General features: G+C 61.6%; 2 protein-coding genes across 28 annotated transcripts in view; both read left to right on the top strand.

Moving 5' to 3' along the window:
- The window catches only part of R3HDM2 (R3H domain containing 2), a 60213-nt gene extending 59188 nt beyond the window's left edge, over positions 1-1025 (top strand). For 21 of the 22 annotated variants that reach the window (XM_075049734.1, XM_075049735.1, XM_075049733.1 and 18 more), the window contains one exon: positions 323-1025. In XM_075049734.1, coding sequence (XP_074905835.1) covers positions 323-666 — 344 coding nt within the window. In that variant the 3' untranslated portion in view covers positions 667-1025. The remainder of the gene's footprint in view (positions 1-322) is intronic. The other variant, XM_075049739.1, reaches the window with a different exon arrangement.
- Positions 1026-1462: 437 nt separating this feature from the next.
- Positions 1463-7099, top strand: STAC3 (SH3 and cysteine rich domain 3). 6 transcript variants are annotated; one of them, XM_075049744.1, is made up of 13 exons: positions 1463-1552; positions 1839-2227; positions 3031-3097; positions 3505-3766; positions 3916-4013; positions 4292-4367; positions 4448-4545; positions 4673-4739; positions 5044-5093; positions 5236-5339; positions 5871-5922; positions 6149-6286; positions 6575-7099. In XM_075049744.1, the coding sequence occupies exons 1-13, from the start codon at positions 1478-1480 to the stop codon at positions 6671-6673; spliced, it is 1575 nt and encodes a 524-aa protein (XP_074905845.1). In that variant the 5' UTR covers positions 1463-1477; the 3' UTR covers positions 6674-7099. The 6 variants fall into 6 exon arrangements, with proteins under 6 accessions (XP_074905845.1, XP_074905847.1, XP_074905846.1 ...); XM_075049746.1 differs by having other exon boundaries at positions 3508-3766; positions 6575-7098; XM_075049745.1 differs by having other exon boundaries at positions 4451-4545; positions 6575-7098.
- The last annotated feature ends 12044 nt before the right edge of the window (positions 7100-19143 follow it).

Genomic DNA, 19143 nt, shown 5'->3' with positions numbered 1-19143 from the left:
GCCCTGGGCAAATGGGAAATACCAGTCTCCACTTAAAGCAGGCCATGTGGGGACCAGGATGTGGGTATCAGAAAGGATCGGGATGGGGTACTGTAGGGAGCAGAATGGTAGGGGCAGTTTGGGGGGGGGGAAGAAGTAACAGGCTTAAAAAAATACATTCCTAATGTAGGGGCAGCTTAGCAAAGCACTGCTTTCATGGGCAAAGTAGAGGTGACTGCTCCAACCCCAGAGCTGGTGAGGAGCCCACACATCAGCTCTCGCTGTGCAGTTGCCACCCAAGAATCAGCTGCTGCTGCTGACATGTGCCATCTTTCCACTGCAGTGCTGGGTCGAGTGCTGGAGGTGACAGACCTGCCAGAGGGCATCACACGGACAGAAGCTGACAAGCTCTTCACCCAGCTCGCCATGGCTGGTGCCAAAATCCAGTGGCTCAAAGAGACTCAGGGGCGCCGTGGAGATGGAGGTGGCGGGGACAACAATGGGACTCCAGAGAACGGCAGGCACAGTGACCTTGCTGCCTTATACACCATCGTGGCCGTGTTCCCCAGCCCGCTGGCTGCCCAGAATGCCTCCCTCCGCCTCAACAACTCCCTCAGCCGCTTCAAGCTGCGTGTGGCCAAAAAGAACTACGACTTGCGGGTGCTGGAGCGTGCCAGCTCACAGTAGGGCTCACGCATGGGCACAGAGCACACTGGACTGCGGGCACTTCCCTCTGCCTTCTCTTTTCCTTTCTGCCCTCCCTTCCTCTCGCCCTCCTTCCTGGATATATTTATATGGACATAATTAAGAGATAAGAAATTGATTTTTTTTTTATTATTATTATTATTTTTTGAGTGATGCCCATGCCCGCCCACCTTACCCTGTGTATATTGTTTTGTTAAGCACTGTGTTGAACCGCACATACAGGTGTTGATTGGTATGTTCACTGCACATTTTATTTAATCTGATTATTATTTGGGGGGTATTTTTGGTTTTATTTTATTTGGGGGGTTGTTTTTAAATATAAAAAGAAAACTTGTCCATCACTTTAACGCTGCTTTCCCGTTCTCTGCCAGTACCAGTACTAGGGGCTGTCTGTGCTGCCTCTTCAGGGTGAGATGACAGCCAGGGAGCAGAAGGGGCACTCGAAGGATGTGTTCTGCCCAGGTCCTGCCCCTATGCTTGGCATGTGCAAGGGCTGCGAGCTTATGGCTTGACAAGGCTGGGAGCTGAGACTGGGAGAGGAGCACTGAGCACTTTGACCTGGAGCTGGTCCCCCCCATCAGATATTCATAGCCTCTTTTCCCAGCTGCTGGCCCCATGCAGCTGTGCAATGGCAAGAACGGGGTCTCAGGGTGTCCCCAGCTATACCCCCTGCCAGGAAGCAACCTATTCCTCCTGATTACATGGGAGCATCAGCCCTTGAGCTGATAGGCACAGGTATGACTGTCTCCTCCTGCCCTGTGGGTACAGAAGTTGGGCTGGCACCACCCTCACCATGGCATTGCACACAGCAGCTGGAGCCTCTTGCAGCATCTGGATGCTACCTTCAAGAGCAGGTGCAATTGGAGAGGTAAGAGCTGCCTGGAAGGGGTGGGCTGCAACCCCAGGCTTGGTGCAAACTCCTGCCCCACTGCCACCCACAGCCTGGCAGGTACATAGGTCCGGGGACTCTGGCACTGGGGTGCCTGTCCGGCTCCAGGGACCTGGCACCCACTGCAGGGCAGCATGACAGCGATGGGGTCCCCAGCTCTCTCTTTCAGTGGAGAGCAGACCAGCAGGATTTGCCGCCAGAGGGTATGGGGCAGCTGCCCCACGAAAGACCCCACTGCTGCCACTCTTTCCTTTTCCCCTCCCAGCTGCAGGGGCCTCAAATGCAAGCGCAAACGAGACATCATGGCTGGAGAACTTGGTGTGCCCCTGCTCTGCCCCTGCCCCATGCCAGGGGGTGGGTGGGCCTCTGGCACGCCCAGCAACCCACTAACGCAAATAGCCAGTGGCTCCTCTCCACCCCGCTCCCCTCCTGGCTCATGCATGGGCTCCAATTTCTCAGCGTCAGCCTCCGCCAGCGCTCAGCTGTCCGTTCCCCTCTGGGCTGTCACTCCCGCTCTCCACGGGGACTGGGGCGGCTGCCCCCCTCCCTGCGCACCCGGCACAGAGGGCTGGGGGCTCCGCAGGCAACAGGATCCCCAACGTCAGCCACCCTTTCCAGGGATTTTCATCACAGGACAAGAGCTCCAAACGCGGCGTAAGTGTGTTTCTGTGCGCGGCTCCCCCTCATTGTGGCCGCTGACCCCTGTGGGCCCGTGCTCCACCCACATTTCTGCAAGACCCCAGGGGTCTCTGCTTCTGCGGCACCCCTTGCCCCAGGACTCCCCAGCCCACATCGCTGTTTCCCTGATGGTCATCCTGGTCGGTTTCCATGAGGGCATGGGGGGGCCTCCTGTTAGGTATCACCAAAAATAGTCATGTCTGGGTAGGACTGTGGGGATGGTTGACAGTCAAAGGTGGAATCAGGCATGTTTTGGGGGATGCAGGAGCAGATCCTGCCCCCGTGGTAGCATGGGGCTTCTGTGGAGAAGAAAGCAGGGCTGCGTGGTGATGCCAGACAGTGTTTATAGGCATGCTTGTCCTAGGGGGCCAAGAGTGGCCCTATTTGCAGTTTAATCGTGAGATGGAGATGTCTAGACAGAGTAGATGCCCTAGACACGTGCAGGTAGCCCAGGGTCTGGCTCGCAGCACTGGGCACCATGTCCACCAAGCAAGCAGCAGCGCTGCGCACGCTGGGCTGGGAGCCTGCCGCTCTCCAGCCTGCGCAGCAGGGCCCACTGGGTACCCCCGGGGCCCCGGGACGTCCCCGCAGCAGAACCGGCCCTTGCTGGGGCAGGAGCTGCAGGCAGGGTGGCAGGAGGTGGTGCTGCTGGGGCAGTGGGAGGCACTGGCTCGGGAGATGCTTCCCATCCAGCAAGGTCTGGCTGTTTCTGCCTCCACCGGGCACCTGCAGTGGGAACAGCCCCAGCCAACGTGTCGTCTCTCTTTTCCCCCTCATAGCATGACAGAGAAGGAAGTGCCAGAGCCACCAGCTTCACCTGCTTCAGGTGGGAAACCCAAGAGCCGGGTAAGTGGGTGTCCACAGGGCAGCTTGGGTGGGTGGGGGAAGCCACCTTTCTAGCATCATCTCTGCTTCAGCCCCAGGAGTCTTTGTGGGGCCAGGGATGCCTGGTGAGACCCTGATCCGGCAGGGCCCTGGGTGGCCATTTCCCAGCCTGGCTTTTCCCCAGGGTGCTCACATCCACATGGTAGCCATAGTTTCTCCCTTTGTGGGGACCTCACTGGGGGTTGGGACAAGGGTCCCTGCCCTCACAGCATTTCTGCCCCAGGATGCCTGGGGTCTCCTCCCACTTGGGGAATAAGGAGTCTCTAGGTCAGAGCAAAGGGGCAGGGAGCCAGGCATCAGCTTCCCTGGATGCCTGCCTGCCTCACCCCACCAGCCTGCTGTGTGCAATACATCCTTTCCTGCCCCAGCAGCTACAGAAACTGAAGCAACTTTTCCAGCGAAAGCCCAAGGAGGAGACAGCGCCAGAGCCTCAGCCCAATGGGGAGCTGGTCAGCCCCTCAGGGGGACCCATTTACTACATCTATGAGGAGGAGGAAGAGGAGGAGGAGGAAGAGGAGCCTGAGCCCCCTCCTGAGCCTCAGAAACTTGTCAATGACAAACCCCACAAGTTCAAAGATCATTACTTCAAAAAGCCCAAGTTCTGTGATGTTTGTGCCCGCATGATTGTCCGTGAGTCCTGAGGGTGCTGGGGCTGGGGGCCATGGTCAGGGCAAAGGCTGGGGGCCAAGGCTGGTGAGGGCTCCAGCCCAGCTGTCCCCACAGCTGCAGTGTCACATTGCCTCTCCTTTCCACCCCTCCACCCACCCCCCCACCGCCAGTCAACAACAAATTTGGCCTGAGGTGCAAGAACTGCAAAACCAACATCCACCACCACTGCCAGTCCTACGTGGAGATGCAGCGCTGCTTTGGCAAAATCGTGAGTGTTCTCACCAGCCGCGGGCTTGGGGCACCTCCTTGCAGGGAAGACCAAAGCACCGCGGCAGGGGCGGCTGGCTCGGTCCCTGTGGGCATGACCCAGGGGCCATGACCCACCTCTCTTCCTGGCCCTGAGGGGGGGGACCCAGGCATTGCCCCCCTGCTGTGGGTGGTCACCCTGTGGGTGCCCAGCATCCACCTGCTCCCCCCTCAGCTCTCACAGGAGAGCCCAGAGGTCTGGGTGATGGTTGATGCTCTGACCTCCTCTTTTTTTTCCAGCCCCCAGGGTTTCGCCGGGCGTACAGCTCGCCTCTCTACAGTGACCAGCAATACGCCTGTGTCAAGGAGCTGCTCTGTAAGTATTGTCCCCATGCCGGGGTGCCCCATCTCCTCGCGTCCTGTAGCTGAACCCATCTTGCTGTCCCTGTGTCCCAGCAGCAGCCAACAGGAGCGACCCCGTGTTCGAGACCCTGAGAACAGGCGTCATTATGGCCAACAAGGAGCGCAAAAAAGGGCAGGATGACAAGAAAAATGTGAGTGCGGTGTGAGCCTGTCACTCCAAATGCCCAGGGTCCTGGCAGCACAGCCTGCATCCCATTGCACCCCCCACCTCCCTGCCCACTCTGCACCCCCTGACAGCTCTCTGTCTCTGCCTTGCAGCCTTTGGCTGCTATGATGGATGAGGAACCAGAGGCCACGAAGCCAGAAGGGGGCAAAACCGAGGGTGGTGAGTGTTGCGACTGAAGCAGGGTTGGCTGCCTGTGAGGGCCAAGGAACTGGGGGGGGGGGGGGAGTGAGCTCCAGCCAGGAGCATGAGGCAGGGAGAGAGCCTGATGGGGAGACTGTACTTGGGGGGCCTACCAGAGGGGGGTTTGCCCTGCAGAAAGGGGGTTTTCAGTTCAGGTCTCCACCCTGGGGCACTCTCTGCTTTCCCTTGTTGACCTGGGCACGTGAGATCCTTGGGAGGAGGCTGGTCCCAGGGCAGGGAGGCAGCACCAGGAGAGATGCAAGCTCCCTCCTCCCATTTCCAGGCACCTCCGAAGGGGACAAGAAGACTGAGAAGAGCCCAACAGATGACAAGGTAGCCATCATCCTCATCCTACACCACAAAGACCCCTGGCCTTGGAGCAGCGTGGGCAGAGGCTGCAGGGATCTCCCCGCTGGGCTCCCTGGGGCTGTGCTCAGCCACTCTGGGGCCCTGAACCCCTCTCCTCCTTCCCCAGAACAAGAAGCCACAGCCAGGGATTCGTGGTGGCTATCTGCAGTCTCACTATTTTGTGGCACTTTATCGCTTCAAAGCCCTGGAGAAAGATGACCTGGATTTCCCGTAAGTTCCCAGCCATGTAGTGTGCACAGGGGTGATGAGGGGAAGGTCGTGGTGTGTCCAGTGGGGAGGGGGAGAAGTCTTTACCTCAACAATGAGGCTCTCAACCAGGAGGGGTTTGTGAATGAATGAAGGCAGAAATTGGAGCCATGCTGGCTGTAGTTTGGGTTTTGTGGCTTTTCTGTCTGCCCCAAGGGGCTACACATTGAGCAGGGGCCCTGGCTGTCACTGAGCCAGTTCTCCCAGCTGCCAGGTTTTAGGCACAAGCCTCATTTCCAAGGCTACTGGTGTTTGTCTTGATGCAGTTCCACTGACTTCTTGTGCCACAGACTTGAGGCTGAGCGGCTTACATACAGGACCTGTCTGTCCATGAGCCCATGGGCTGTGTGCATTCTTTGACCTCCCCTGACACAGGGCTCTAGGAGCTGGTGCTGTGGGAAGAGCAATTTTCCTTGCCAACATCAGGGTCTCCCATGGCAGGGGGTCCCTGCCCCCCCCCCCCCCCTCACACTGAGCCCTTTCTTCCCTTCACAGGCCGGGGGAGAAGATCACAGTGGTTGATGACTCCAATGAGGAGTGGTGGCGGGTAAGGCTGGTGTCCTGCAAGCACAGAGGGGAAAGATGCAGAGCTTAAAGCAAAAGGAGAGGTCAGCTGGGAAGGCAAATTGCACTCTGAGGGTGACACAGCCCCCTAAATCTGCTGTGTCTTCATGCCAACCCACAACCTGCAAGATGTTTGTCATGGGGGAAGCTGGGAATCATACAGGTTGGCTCCAACCCCCACCTCGCACCCATCCACTGACTTCTTTCAGGGGAAGATTGGTGAAAAAATTGGCTACTTCCCTCCAAACTTCATCATCCGGGTACGGGCAGGCGAGCGGGTACACAAGGTGACACGCTCCTTCGTGGGCAACCGGGAGATTGGGCAGATCACGCTCAAGAAGGATCAGGTGAGATGGGATGACATGGTCACAGCCCGTGGTCCTTCAGCCCCCACCTGTGTCTCTTCCCCAGCCTCCCTCCAGGTCCCAGCTGATCACAGCTGCCCTGGTGCCCTGCTGCACCCCCTAGCTGCTCTCTGCCCTGGCCTGCATTACCTTCCCCACGCTGCCCACCTCCCCCAGCCCCTTGGACAAGACCCACTCTGCCCAGCCCCCCCCCCCCCGCCCCGGGGGTTGCCGCCTTCCCCCTGTTCTGTGGGGCCCTGGGAATCTCACCCGCACCCCTCTCACCCCCAGATCGTGGTGCAGAAGGGTGAGGAGGTGAACGGTTACGTGAAAGTCTACACCGGCCGCAAAGTGGGGCTCTTCCCTGTGGACTTCCTGCAGGAGATCTGAGTGGGGCAGTGTCCCAGGGCCCCCCAGCCGGGAGGTCAGATGGACCCTGGCTCCAGGGAGCTGAGCCTGAGCCAGGCAGGGATGGGGACGGGGACAGGGATGGCAGGCACCCCCATCCCTGATGCCTGCAGCAATGGGGTCTCCGTTGGGGACTGTCTCTGCCCGGGCCAGAGCAGGCCAGGAGTGTGGGAGGCGTCTCTCGGGCTGATTCCCCTGCGGGGTTTTTGGTGCCTTCAGAGACACTGGGTGCAAGGAGGGGGCACCCCCAGGCTCGCTTTGGAGGCTACCCTGTCCGCCCTGCCTGAGTGGTGGGTGCTGGGTGCCTCAGCAGTGTCGGTGCGGTCCTGTCCCGTTCCCCTGGGCTGTGTAATCCTGTGTTTTAGCAATACATGTCTGCTCCCCAACCCTGAGCTCTCCCTGGTTTGGATTTGCTGGCAGGGGTGGGGGGGGCTGACCGTGGGGCTGCCGCGGACCGGGCCAGGAGGCTGCGCGGGTGCTTTCCCGCTTCGTGTGACAGACACCCTGTGCAGCACACGCCCGCGCCTCACCCGTGGGTGCATGTACGACCCCCCTCCCCAACACGGCACCCACACCCCCGCGTAGGGCTTCCACAGCCGAAGGCCGACCGGGTCTCAGCCGGGGCACGGGCGGCGTGAGGGCAAGGGGCCCAGACCGCCCCCCCCCCCCCAGCCAGCCCCCCTCTGCAGCCCCGGGTCTGCCCCTCCCTCAGCGCCGGCCGGCCCGCGGTGCCGAGCGCTGGCGCGGAGCCCGGCGGGGCCCGAATAGGGTCCGCGGGCGACAGGTGACGGGGCCCGGGGAGAGGACGAGTCCTTGGAAAGCGGAGGGGCGAGCAGCGAGCCAGGAACAGGTGCCCGGGCGGGCGGCGCGGCCGGGGAGCGCCCGCCCCGGGACGGGACACCTCGCCGGTCCCGCTGCCTCTGCCGCGGGCTCAGGCCGCGGCGGGGCCGGACCGGAGGGGAGGGCAGCCCGGTGGAGGCGGCCCGCCCGTGACGTCCCGGAGCCGTGACGCCGGCGGTCACCACGGCGACGGGGGCCGGTACGGCGCGCCGACCGTCGCCATGGCGACAAGGCAGCCTCGTCCAGGGCGGCCCGGCTCGGCGGGGGCCGCCCGGTCACAGCGGCTGCCGCAGCGCGGTCGCGATCGCCGTGGAACCCGGCGGAACGGGCCGGGCCGGGCCGGGCCGGGCGCAGCCCTCGGCGGAGCCGCCCGCGCTGCGGGGCTCTCGGCACCGGCCTCGGTGCGCTTCGGGCGGCAGCCGCCGGGCTGCCCCGGCCCCTCCGGCTCTGCGCCGCGAGCCGGGCGGGGGCGCTGCTGGCGCGCCGTGCGGCCTCTCCGTATGCAAAGATATGCAAATATCCCGGCTGCCGCCGCGAGCGCGGCGGGGGGGGGGGGGTAAGCCGCGGCGCCCCCTGGCGGGCGGCTCGCGTGGCAGCCCACGCCCCCCCCGCCGGCTCCCGCCACCCCTGGTGCGGGTCGCCCCCGCCCCCGGGCCCCGTGAGCGACGGGCCGGGGGTCGCTGCCTGTCCCCCACCGCCACCCGGGACCGGCCGCTTGCCGTGAATATTCACGGCCGGGCCCTCGCTGACGAGCTGGGGAGGGGACGGGGGGCATTCAAGGGCAGAGCGGCCCCCCGAGCCCAGCCCCCCAGGAGGGCGTCGTAGTGTTGCCGGCCCCTCCCGGGGCGGGGGGTGCAAGCCGGTGCCGCAGCCCTGCCCCGGGCTACAGCACCCCACCACCGGGGCTGCCCCGGGGAGACCACTGGCAGGGGCATGGGGAGGGGTCCCCGTGCTCTCGCGGCCCCCCAGGCCCGGCCCAGCTGCCCCCTCCCCGCCTCCGCTGCCCACAGAATAATCAGGAGATACAAATGCATCGAGGGGTCCGCACAGGGGCTGCGCTGGCAGGGACAGGCTTCTGCTGGAGTGATGGGGTGGGGGCATGGAGATATAGCTCTGCTTCCCCCACGGCTTTGGGGGGGCTCTGGCTCGCTCCTTCTTTGCCCAAGTGGGCCGCGTCGGGGCTGCTGGTGCCCGGGAGCAGGAGCAGCTCCTGGTGATGGAGCAGGGAAGCAGGCACCACCTGTCCCTGGAACACTGTTCACCCGGGGGCTTGCTGCCAGCTAATTGGGGAGTTTATGGCCCTCGACCCCAGTCATCCGCTCGTCCTGACCCACCTGGCTTGGCCCAGGTTAACCTGCGCTAGGACCTGCTGACACCGCAAAGGGCCAGGGGCTGCAGGGTCTCCTGGCCCTGAGGTGTCCCAGAGGCTGCTGCAGGTTGGGCGGCAGGGGCACAGATGCCTGGTCTCCACACTGGGGGTCCTCCCCCAGTCCCAGCATCTCAAACACCAGCTCAGAGATGCGCTGCTCCGGGACAGCAGAGAATAAAGGAAATCAAGGAGTGAGGAGCCTGGGGGGGGGGGCAATACACAGCTCCCAGGACTGTTTTCTCTCTGCTCACTCAGGTCCCTACCTCCTGTCAGACAGCTTTTAAATGCAGAACCATTAAAATTTTCCACCTCATTTGCAGCTCCTCATATGGTTAATTTTACTGGGACTGTCTATTTATTTATTTGCAAAGCCCTGTGGGGGGGGGGGGGGCGGGGCGGGGCGGGAAGCTGATTTGCTGCATCTGAGAAGAGTAGGGAGGGGAAGGGGGGAGTGCTCCAGCTAATTTAACAGCTGAAGAGAACAACTTAATTAGAGTCATCTGGAAAATGGGGTAAAACCCCTTTCATCACCCTCCCATCCCCAGACCCCTTCCCTGCCAGCACTCCTGGACTGCACAGGATAGCAGCACATGGTTTAGGATGGGGAGGGAGTGCTGGGCCCAGCCCTACCAAGCAGATGGCCTTCATTACGTGGAGGATCTAATTGGATTGATCAGCAGTTAATATGAAATTAAGAGGTGAATCCCTTCCCCCCTCCCAGCTCCACCATGTGCATCCTGGCTGCCCAGGTGCTCCTCGCAGCCTCCCCGTCCGGGTGCAGCCCAGTCCCCTGCTGCCCTCCTCCTTCCCCAGGTGGGTGCAGCTACATGGCGAGTGAGATGTGAGGGGCAAGCAGAGGTAGGGAGAGTCATCTGCACCTGATGGGCAATGGGTTAAGAGTGCCGCAGCCTTCCTGCGTGGGGGAGAATGGGTGGTGCTGGGTGGCCGTGTCTGCTTCTGTGCAGCCATGAGGGCTGCCTGCTGCACGCTCACTTGGTGTGGGCACGGGTGTGTGTGCTCAGGGGAACATGCGCTCGGAGGCTGCTGAGCAGGAGTTTAGGCTTTGGTCTTGCTCATGTTTTTTCTGTTCCTGGTGCCCATAGCCTGGTTGTGACCCAGCTGTTTGCAGAGAGGGGCTGTGACTCTGCCGGCATCTCACTGCTAAATCCTCTGCAGCTGGTTTATGCAAAGGGGTCTGCCACCCACCCCATGTAACATACAGGGAGTGTCAGAGTGGAGGAGCCACCCTGACCTGCCAGATTAATCACCTCAATTTCTCTCTGCCTCTTGTGAAAGGTCAGGAGTCTTTGCAAGGCCCAGAAATTAATTGAAATACCACTGGTCTTGTGCCGGATCCATACATCATCCCAGAAGAGCAGCACTGGCATGGAGGGGATGGAGGCACCTGCCTCCTGCGCACCCCTTCTGGGGTGCATGTGAGGACAGTGAGCCCCAGGGAGTGCGATGGGAGGTGGAGGTGTCTGGGTGCTGTACCCCGTGGCCTGCCCACCTCTCGTCCCCACAGGTGAGGCCCCTCACATCCCGCCTGGCCCTGGGGTGCTCCCATCTGCATGGCTCTGCCTGAATCGCCTCCTCTGGCTTGGCAGATGCAGAGCTCAGAGATTGTTCTCCATCTCGAGGCAGGGAAATAAATGCATTAAACTAAACTAAACCATCCCTGCTCCCCACCTGCCCCCCCAGCCATAAATCAGCATAAATGCAATTTACATATTCATGGTATTTATCCAATAACTGTCCTGTCCCAGATTAAATGTGCCCTGGGGATCATCGGGCTCCTTATCTGTGCCAGGGTGCTCCCGGGAAGGAGCAGCTCTGCTGGGGGATTCGAGCAGCAGGGGGGCTGTGCTCATCATCCTCCTCCATCTCTCCCGCTCCAGGCAGATCCTGGGAGAGAAGCTTGGAGGGGGAAAGCCAGGGCTCAGCAGTGGTCCCGTCCCACAGCCCTGCCCTCCTGTCCAGAGCTCCCTTTCACCCTGGATCCGTGCTCTGCCATCCCTGTCTCCCACCTGGCCCAATGCCTCTCTCCCCGGGGCTGCCTGCACTCTCTCCTTGTGCCCCTTCCTTCCTTCCATCCTTCCTTCCTTCCCCAAGTCTCCCTTTGGCCCCAGGCAGTGCTGCCGGGGGGGGCCCAGGGTCCCTACGCAGCTCCCTGCACCTTGCGTCTCACCATGTCCCCAGGCAGCAGCATGGGCAAGGAGAGGGGACCTGTCCCGCACCTGGACCTGGTGGGGGGACACTTATTTTCCTGCTTGGCTTGGAGGGAAGGGCCCAAGGGGAGCTGGCAAGGTTTAGGGGGTAGGTGTCCCCAGCTCTGTGGTGCCCCCCCCCAGCATGCCCCCACTGGCTGTGCCGTGCATAGGGGGGGCACACACCACATCTCCCACTTTGACAGGTCCTTGTCAGCAGTAATGACCAGCTCTGAGTCCAGCTGGGCCCCAGGGCTCAGTGCTGAGCTTGTTAGGGGGATATAATGAGGGCAGGAGGCAGGTACTGCCTCTGGCTGTTTGTCACACCGTCTCTGGCCTCACAGCCTGCCTAGACCCTGAGCTGTGCTGCGTGGTCCCCCACGGCATGGCACAGCATGGTGCCCTCCACAGCCTCTGGCTCAGTCCCCGGCTTCTCTCTGCCCCTAGGCACAGCTGGGGGGCCTAGGAGTGCAGGCTCCTGCTCTGGCACCCATGCCGGCTGAGCGAGAGCCAGCATCCTGCCTCTGGGGCTGTCCCCACGTCCAGGCTGCACCCCTCGGATACAGGGAACCACACCAGGGCTGTTCGCATTGCCTTTCCCCACCCAGGGATCAGCATAAGGGCTCCTGACCTTCCAGTGCTGTGAACACCCCACCCACGCAGCTAAGGGAGTAAAGACAAAAGTGTGGGGTGCAGCTGGGCAGTGCCCCCCTCCTGCCCCTGCTCCAGGCTGCCCCAGCCTCTCTGGTGCCGCAGAGGAGGAATAGGGGTGCTTGGGGGTGCAGAAGTCTGGGGGCCCTTGGGCTATGGGGTGGGAGCAAGAGGCACCAGGAAAGCCAGATTTAAGGGCCCGCAGAGCCAGGGGCAAAGGGGGCTGGAGGTATGGCACAGGGGGACTGCGCTGGTGCCTGTCCCACCCACAGAGGCGGAGGGGGGGGCCTCTCCCAGGGTCAAGCCACGGGCTGTGCGGCATGCATGTGCCCAGGTCCTGGGGGCTGCATGGTGCTCGGTGGGACGGGGCCAGTCTCAGCCGCGGGCCGCGCAGTGCCGAGCATGGGGGCACACCTGGCTGCGCACAGGGTGCCAGTGCTGCTGCGGGCTCGGCCACATATCATGGGCAGCACTGAGGAAAGCCCAGGTGCCCCAGCCCTTCTGGGGGTTTAAGCTTTGTGCTGGGGGGGGTCCTGTTTGCAGTTTGCACTGTCTTTGCTCTGAGGCTGCCAGGAGTCCTTCTTGGCTCAACAACAAGCTGCGTAAACAGGAGCCTGCGGGCAGCGTTAATTAGTTAAGTATTTGGCAAAGGAGGAGGCACAGGCAGAATCTGAAAGAGCTGGGGGGGCTGTGCTGCCACCTGCCCCACCGCAGAGCAGGGCAGACCCCGGGCATTTGGGGACGGTCGCATCCTGCCGGGTGCTGCCGGCCTGTCCCAGCCGGGCCAGTGCTGGGACCATCGCTTGCTCCCCAGCGCCAGGCAGCCCAGCCTCCAGGCCAGCTCTCCATCTGCATTTAAAAGGCTGCTGGTGAAGAGGGGCCCCTGGGGACACCCCCCCCCCCCCCCCCCCCCCGCTGCCTGTGGTTGCCTCCCTCCGAGCCGCGCAAACCAGCGGCTCCTCTCTCCAGCCCTGGGCCCCCCACGGACCCGAGTCCCTGGGTGGCAAGATCCCCCTCCTCTCCCTGGCACCCGAGTTTGCCCCATCAGCTTTGCTTGCTACCTCTGTGGTCCAGTAATATCCCCGATGGGCATTAATCGGGGGCAGCGATACGCTCTTGGGGGGAGGCCTGGGAGAGGCAGATTTGGCTCCAGCGTGGGGGGCTGTCCTGGTGATGGGTGGGGGAGGCACGCTAGCCAGCACAGGGATCCTGCGCAGGGCCTGAGCGTTGTCAGAGGGACCAGGCGTTTCAGAGCAATCCCTGCCCTACCTGCTGCCCCCTCCCTGGCTCCTGACCTCCAGACTGTGGGGTCCGCCCTCCCAAATCATTAACTGAGGATGAAACACCCCAAAGCCTGGCTGGGGAGTGACGACCGCGTGCAGCGTCTGTCCCCACAGCCCCTGTGATGTGAACTAAATCCATCCTAATTAGCACTGATTTGCATGGGGAAATGAAAATTAATCTAGCCTGGGTTTATTGGAATTAGTGATTCTAGTTGGACACATCAGAAAGACATCTGGGAGGGCAGGACTTGGTATGGCAGAAAGCTGTCTGCCCCCCATCCTCTCCCTCCCAAGCCCTATTTTGGGGCCCCTTGCTCAGCATCGCCTGCCAGCGTGCTGTGGCGCAGCGGTGCTGTACAGCCACAGGGCTGCTGGGGAGCATCCGCTGGGACTGGGCTGGGACACCCGGGTTCTGCCCAAGTGCCCTTTGTGGCTGGCAGGGCGATGTTGGTGTGCCCCCCCACCCCCAATGTCCCTTGTGCGATATGGAAAACAGCACTTTTCTGACCCAGCTGCCCCATCCCACAAGTTGTTTCTGGGCACGGTAGGAAGAGAGCGAAGGGCAGGGAAGACACCAGCTCCAGCACCTCCAGGGTGGGAGATGCTGCAAGGCCTCCAGGCCGTCAGGTTGCGGGGTGGGGGAGGCGCAGGTGTGTCATGCACATGCATGCACTTGTATTTGCATGCCTCCATGCACATATCTCTGTGCCTGTATTTCCACAGGCGTCTGTGTATGTCCCCGCAAGCCTATTTCTGTGCATCCTCCCATGCGTGTCGGCATGTGTGTGCCTCCATGCACACCCCATGTGTGTGGCCCCCGTGCATGCCATGCAGAATCATGTGCAGGAGCACATTCTCATTCTGGAGGCAAGGGCCCACCAGGGAATGGGCGCAGCAGGGAGAGCCCTGGCTGTGCCCCCTTTGGAGACCTCTGGCCCCGGCTGTCTCCCGACGCTGGTGCTGCCTGGCCTGGGGGTAGCACTGTGGCTCATTGTTATGGGGTCTGTGGCAATGCGGTGAGCAGAATTATCATCACACTCATGAAAAATTAACGAGGAGAAAACAGCTGGGCAGGAGCTTTGTCCACCAGGGCTGGGGGTGGCACAGTGTGGGCAGGTTGGTGTTGGTCGCAGGATGGGGTCTGGTGCCTGTCACTTCTTCACCATTACCCCTCCCTGGTGTGATTCTTCCAGCCCCAAAACCTGGCCATCCCTCTGGGATTGTGTCTCCCCCCCCAGCAGGAGGACCCAGACCTTGGGCAGGTGTGTCCCCATGCCCCATCACTGCCTCTGGGGCACGTCTGGATATGGTGACCCCCCCCATCCCAGCTGGCCCCAGGGATTTCAGCCTGGCTGACAGGAGTGAGACCTCCAGCTCCTGCAGCTGCATTTGCAAGTCAACCATGAGCTCAAGGGCTGCCTGTGGTGGTGGTGGCTGGGGCTACCTGTCCTGTCTACCTCAGGACAGGGACACCCCAGGGAGCGGTGCGAGGACAGAGCTAACCCTGCTGCAACGGGATGGGACTGTACTCTCCCCCCTCCCCCTGTGTCTTCTCTGGCTGGTGGTGGGGGGGTGCTTTTCTGTAGAGCTGTTATTGCCCCCCCCCCCCCCAGGGCTGTAAACACTCAATTAAGCACGAGCGCATGGTCCTGCCTTCCCTGTCGCTGCTGGTAATTATGTAGGTTTTTCGGTGTCAGGCACTGCGGGGAAGCGCGATTACAGCTAATTGGAGCGGCTCTCCCCAGCCCAGGCCCTTCTGCAGCTGCTGGAGCTGCCGCGTGACAGTGGCTCCATGCTCCCCCCAGATATGTGCCCGCAGGATGCATGGGTCCTTCCCACCCGCCCGCTCCATCCTTTTGGCACTGCAGGTCTGGGCAAAGAGCCTGCTGGGTGCCTTCCTGCTATGCTCCGCTCCAGGCTGGGTTTGAGCCCCCACCCATGACTTTGCAGGGACCCATTTGGGCTCCCCAAGCCCCACAGCCACCTTGGAGGCTGCAGCACGATGGGGTGGACCTGCCAGAGCCGCTGGCTGGGGCACTCGGGGCTCTACACCATAGGTGGGAATCAGCCTGGCCCCTTGAGCATACCCCGTGGACGGAGTGCATGGAAGTGGGGAGCCTTTGGGAAGCCAGCGAAGGGCCAGGGTCTGCAAGTGAAAAGGCAGCTGCCCTGCAGTGTGGGCCCCACCAGAGCTGGGGTCTGGTGAGGGGACCTGAGAATTGAGGGGGCTGGGGGGGAGCGGAGAGGACCTGCCGCCGCCTGTCCCAGGGGAGATGCATCAGGAGTGCAGCATCTGCCATTGATTTCTTATTACGGAGTTCAGCAAGAAAAATGAGGCGCTGGGGCTGCGGAGCAGCAGCCGTGATTTGTCGCCTTCTCGCCGTGTCCTGGCGGGGATGGGAATTGATTTTGGAGTCTCTGGCATCAGTCAGCAGGTTTGGGCGTGGGAGATGGAGAGCTGGAGAGGGGTCGGCCGCCAGGGCCTCAGCGCGGGCCCCAGAACGTGGGAGAGGGGACCCAGACCCGCCTGTGGTGCAGAGAGAGGGTGCTCCCCGGGCCACAAGGCCCCACTCTGTGTCTGGAGCCACGGGGGCTGGGGGTCCTCAGCCCTGGCACTGGGCTGGCTCCCCGGACCTCGCCGAGTGGGACCACAGCGGCTCTGCAGGCGGTCCCGTGAGGGCCGTGGCTGCAGGAGGGTCCGCGTCCCCAGGGCCCACCGGGCGGGTGGCAGCGGCGGCAGGCAGGGGCACGGCGGGACCCACGGGCTGCGCCTCCGCCCGCGTCCCAGCTCTGCTGGCGCCCACGCTGCCGGACCGTTCCGCGGGCCAGCGCCCGGTGCCGGTGCCGGTCCCCGCCGGCCCGACCCGCGCCGCAGCCACGAGAGGGCGCCCCAGGACTCCCGGAGGCCCCGGGGCGGCCCCACGCGGGACGGCGGCGGCGTGGGCAGGTGCGCGCTGCGCGTCCGCGAGCACGCGCGTCTCGGGCGTGTGTGCATGTCTCAGCCGTGTGCACATGTGTATCAGACTGGCGCTTGCATGTCAAAGACGTGCGTGTCTGTCAGACACGTACACCTCAGCCGTGTGCATGCGTGTCTCAGCTGTGCGTGTGCATGTCTCAGCTGTGTGTGTGCATGTCTCAGCCGTCTGCACATGTGTATCAGACTTGCGCTTGCATGTCAAAGACGTGCGTCTCTGTCTCAGCCGTGTACACCTCTCAGCCGTGTGCGTGCACATCTCAGCCGTGTGTGTGCATGTCTCAGCCATGTGCGCGTGTGTCTCAGCCGTGTGTTCCTCGGCGCAGCTCTGTCCCCACCAGTATCTTTGTCACAATGAAGGAAGAGGCTATTATGTTTATTAAATTGTATCAAGGCAGCATTACAGCAATTGGCAGCTGGTGACCCCGGTTATTTATAAAACAGGCTTTGGAAATCACAGCTCTGGGCTTGGGCTTTTCTTCAGAGAATTATGGAAAAAAAAATCAATATTGTGGGACGGGGCCAAGTCAGTGGTTAATCGTGGGGTCGGTTCCAGGATACACCTCCTGGTGCGATGGCAGCCATGGAAAAGCTGACCTCCCCCCCTCCACCTCCACAAAACCCCCAGCCAGGGCTCCTGTCCTGCAGCCCCTGCCCTCTGTGGTCGTGGGGCTGTGGTAAGGGACATCCCACCCTTCTCGACACCCAGCATGCTGCCTGGGCTGGCAGCTCTGGGACCAAAAAAGGCCAAGGGAGAGTGGCTCCTTCCTCACGCTGGGGTGCTGGCTCCCTGAGCCCGTGGGGACAAGGAAGGGCGTCAGCTCGTCCACCTTTTGGAGCATTACGAGAGGGGGTGTCAGAGTCTCGGGGTATTTGGCTGGTGCCCCCTCCCATCCTGCATCGGTTGTGGGTCAGAGATCAGCGCTCCTGGCGTTCATCACACAGCACCCTGTGATTAATGGGGGGAATTAGGATGATAATAGCCCTTTAAATGAAGGTGCCAGTTACAAATGACATGTGCCCGTGCTATGTGATGGATGGTGCCAGGGCCAGCCCCTGGGTGCTGGTAGGCGGGCGTGCTCAGAGGCACATTACGGCCAGGGCAGGAGCAAGGAGGGGAGTGTGATGTCATAGAGATCAATGACATCATGGGATGGGCATGACATCACACGCCAGCTTAAAGTGAGGTGATGTGGGCCAAGCCCAGCACTGTGTGCACATGGTGGTCTGGCAGGTAGGAAGGGCTGTGGTTGCTCCACCACTATCTGGCTGTGCAAGTCATCATGATATGTCACGATAGTGCTGGCATGTGATGCCCAGCCTCACCAGCCCCTGCGGGGCCACTCGTGTCCCCCGGTGTGGCTGTGCTGGGGCCCAGGCGAGGGGTCCTGGGCAGCAGCCCTGCAGGGCCAGGAACACCCTTCTGTCCCTGGGAGGGGCCGGGTCCCCCCAGGATCCAGCCCCTTCTCCTCGTGCTGGGGCTTGTCCCGCAGCGCGGCTCTGTGGGGCTATGAAATATATCCTGTTAATTCACCATTTAATTATTGGCTGTTTGTTTATTGTTTGTTTGCTTTAGTTGGTATGAATTTTTTATGATGGTTTCCATTGCGCCCCGCCAAAAGCCAGTGAGATTTATAGCTTCGGCATGAGCAGAGCCTTAACAAGGGAAAGGTCCCCATTAGCAGCAAGGGATGACCCCGTGTCACCGTCAGAGGAGGGTTTGGGGTGGTTCCTCCCAGGGCTGGGGGGGGCACAACCAGTGGGTGCCAGCTGTGGGGCCAGGGAAGCTGTGAACTGTGGGGCAGTGGTCCATGCAATGGGGGGGTTGTGTGGAGCCAGGAGGCTGGTTGGGTGGCTGGGGGGGGCTGTGTGGGGATGAGGGGGGGGTGTGAGTGCCAAGGCTGGGAACCAGAGGAAATGGCATGCTCAGGTGCAGGCACGTTCAGCCCCAAGCCGCAGCATCTCCCATTAATGAAGCACTTCATCACCGCGGCGTTGCGGGGGGGGGGGCACCCAATTCGGAATGATAAATTCCCCGCGACGGCCCTGCACTCGCTCGCAGCAGCCGTGATTCTCCTTCATCTTGAATAATATTTTTGGAGTGGTTGTAAAATAACCCGCCACAGCAGCTGCGAGTGGAGACACCAAGGCCCAGCGGCTCTCTCCAGCCCCCCCTCCCATTTGTCTTTTCAGCTCCCCACCCTGCGGGGGCAGCTCCCCACAGCCCTTGTATGGGGCCAGGGAGTGCACCAGCACACATGTGAGCGTGCACCTAGCCATGCATGTTTGTGTGTATGCACATGTGCAAGCATATGTCTGCTTATAAACACGTCTGTATGTCCATGTTGGGACATGTGCGCACGCGCGTGTCCATGCACATGTGTCTGTGCGCAGGTACATGTAGCTGTGCAGACAAAGGTGTGTCTCTGTGCACGCGTGTGTATGTGAGTGCAGAGCTGCTTAGCTGCATGTGCGTGTAGCTCTCCATTTGCAGGTGTGTGTCCATGCACGTGCACGCTTCCTGAGGTCAGCTGCTGTAATTCTTTTCTCTCTAGGAAGTATTTGTGGGCTGCCTTGTTCTTCCCCAAAAGCGCTGACCCATCAGAACTGCATGGTGCCAGGCAGGGGCAGCCACGAAAGAGAAGAAGCTCCAGCAGTGTCTTTTTGCTGGTATTTATTGTGTCTCCCTCAGGGGGCAGGGAGGGTGAGGAGCACACAGGAGCCCCCCCAGCACTCTGTAGGGCTGAGCCCCTCGCCACGGTCACTCCCGTGGGGCTGCGGGCAGCCTACCCAGGAGGCCTCCTGAGCAGCAGGGCACACGCTGTAATCACCACGGAAGAGGGAAGCATGGCACAGAATTAAACTGTCTCTTAATTACAATCATTAATGAGCACGGAGGCAGCTGGGCTTTGTGGGCAGGGAATCCTGCTGCATCTCTAGGGGAAGACCTGGGCTTGTCTGTAGGGAGGTAGGAGCTTGCATTGGGCCAGGGTGCAGGTTGCTCCAAAGCAGACCTGGCTGTGATGGGACCAGAATCCCCCAGACGTCCTGGGCTCCTGATGCTGCTGGACGCCCTCTTAGGATCCGTGCTCAGTGCTTTGGTGCTCCAAAGGGGTTCTGGCACCGCG

The sequence above is a fragment of the Buteo buteo genome, chromosome 17, assembly GCF_964188355.1.
Source record: "Buteo buteo chromosome 17, bButBut1.hap1.1, whole genome shotgun sequence".
NCBI classification, from domain to species: Eukaryota; Metazoa; Chordata; class Aves; order Accipitriformes; family Accipitridae; genus Buteo; species Buteo buteo.
The sequence above is the reverse complement of the archived record's forward strand: the minus strand, read 5'-3'. Positions and strand labels throughout refer to the sequence as shown.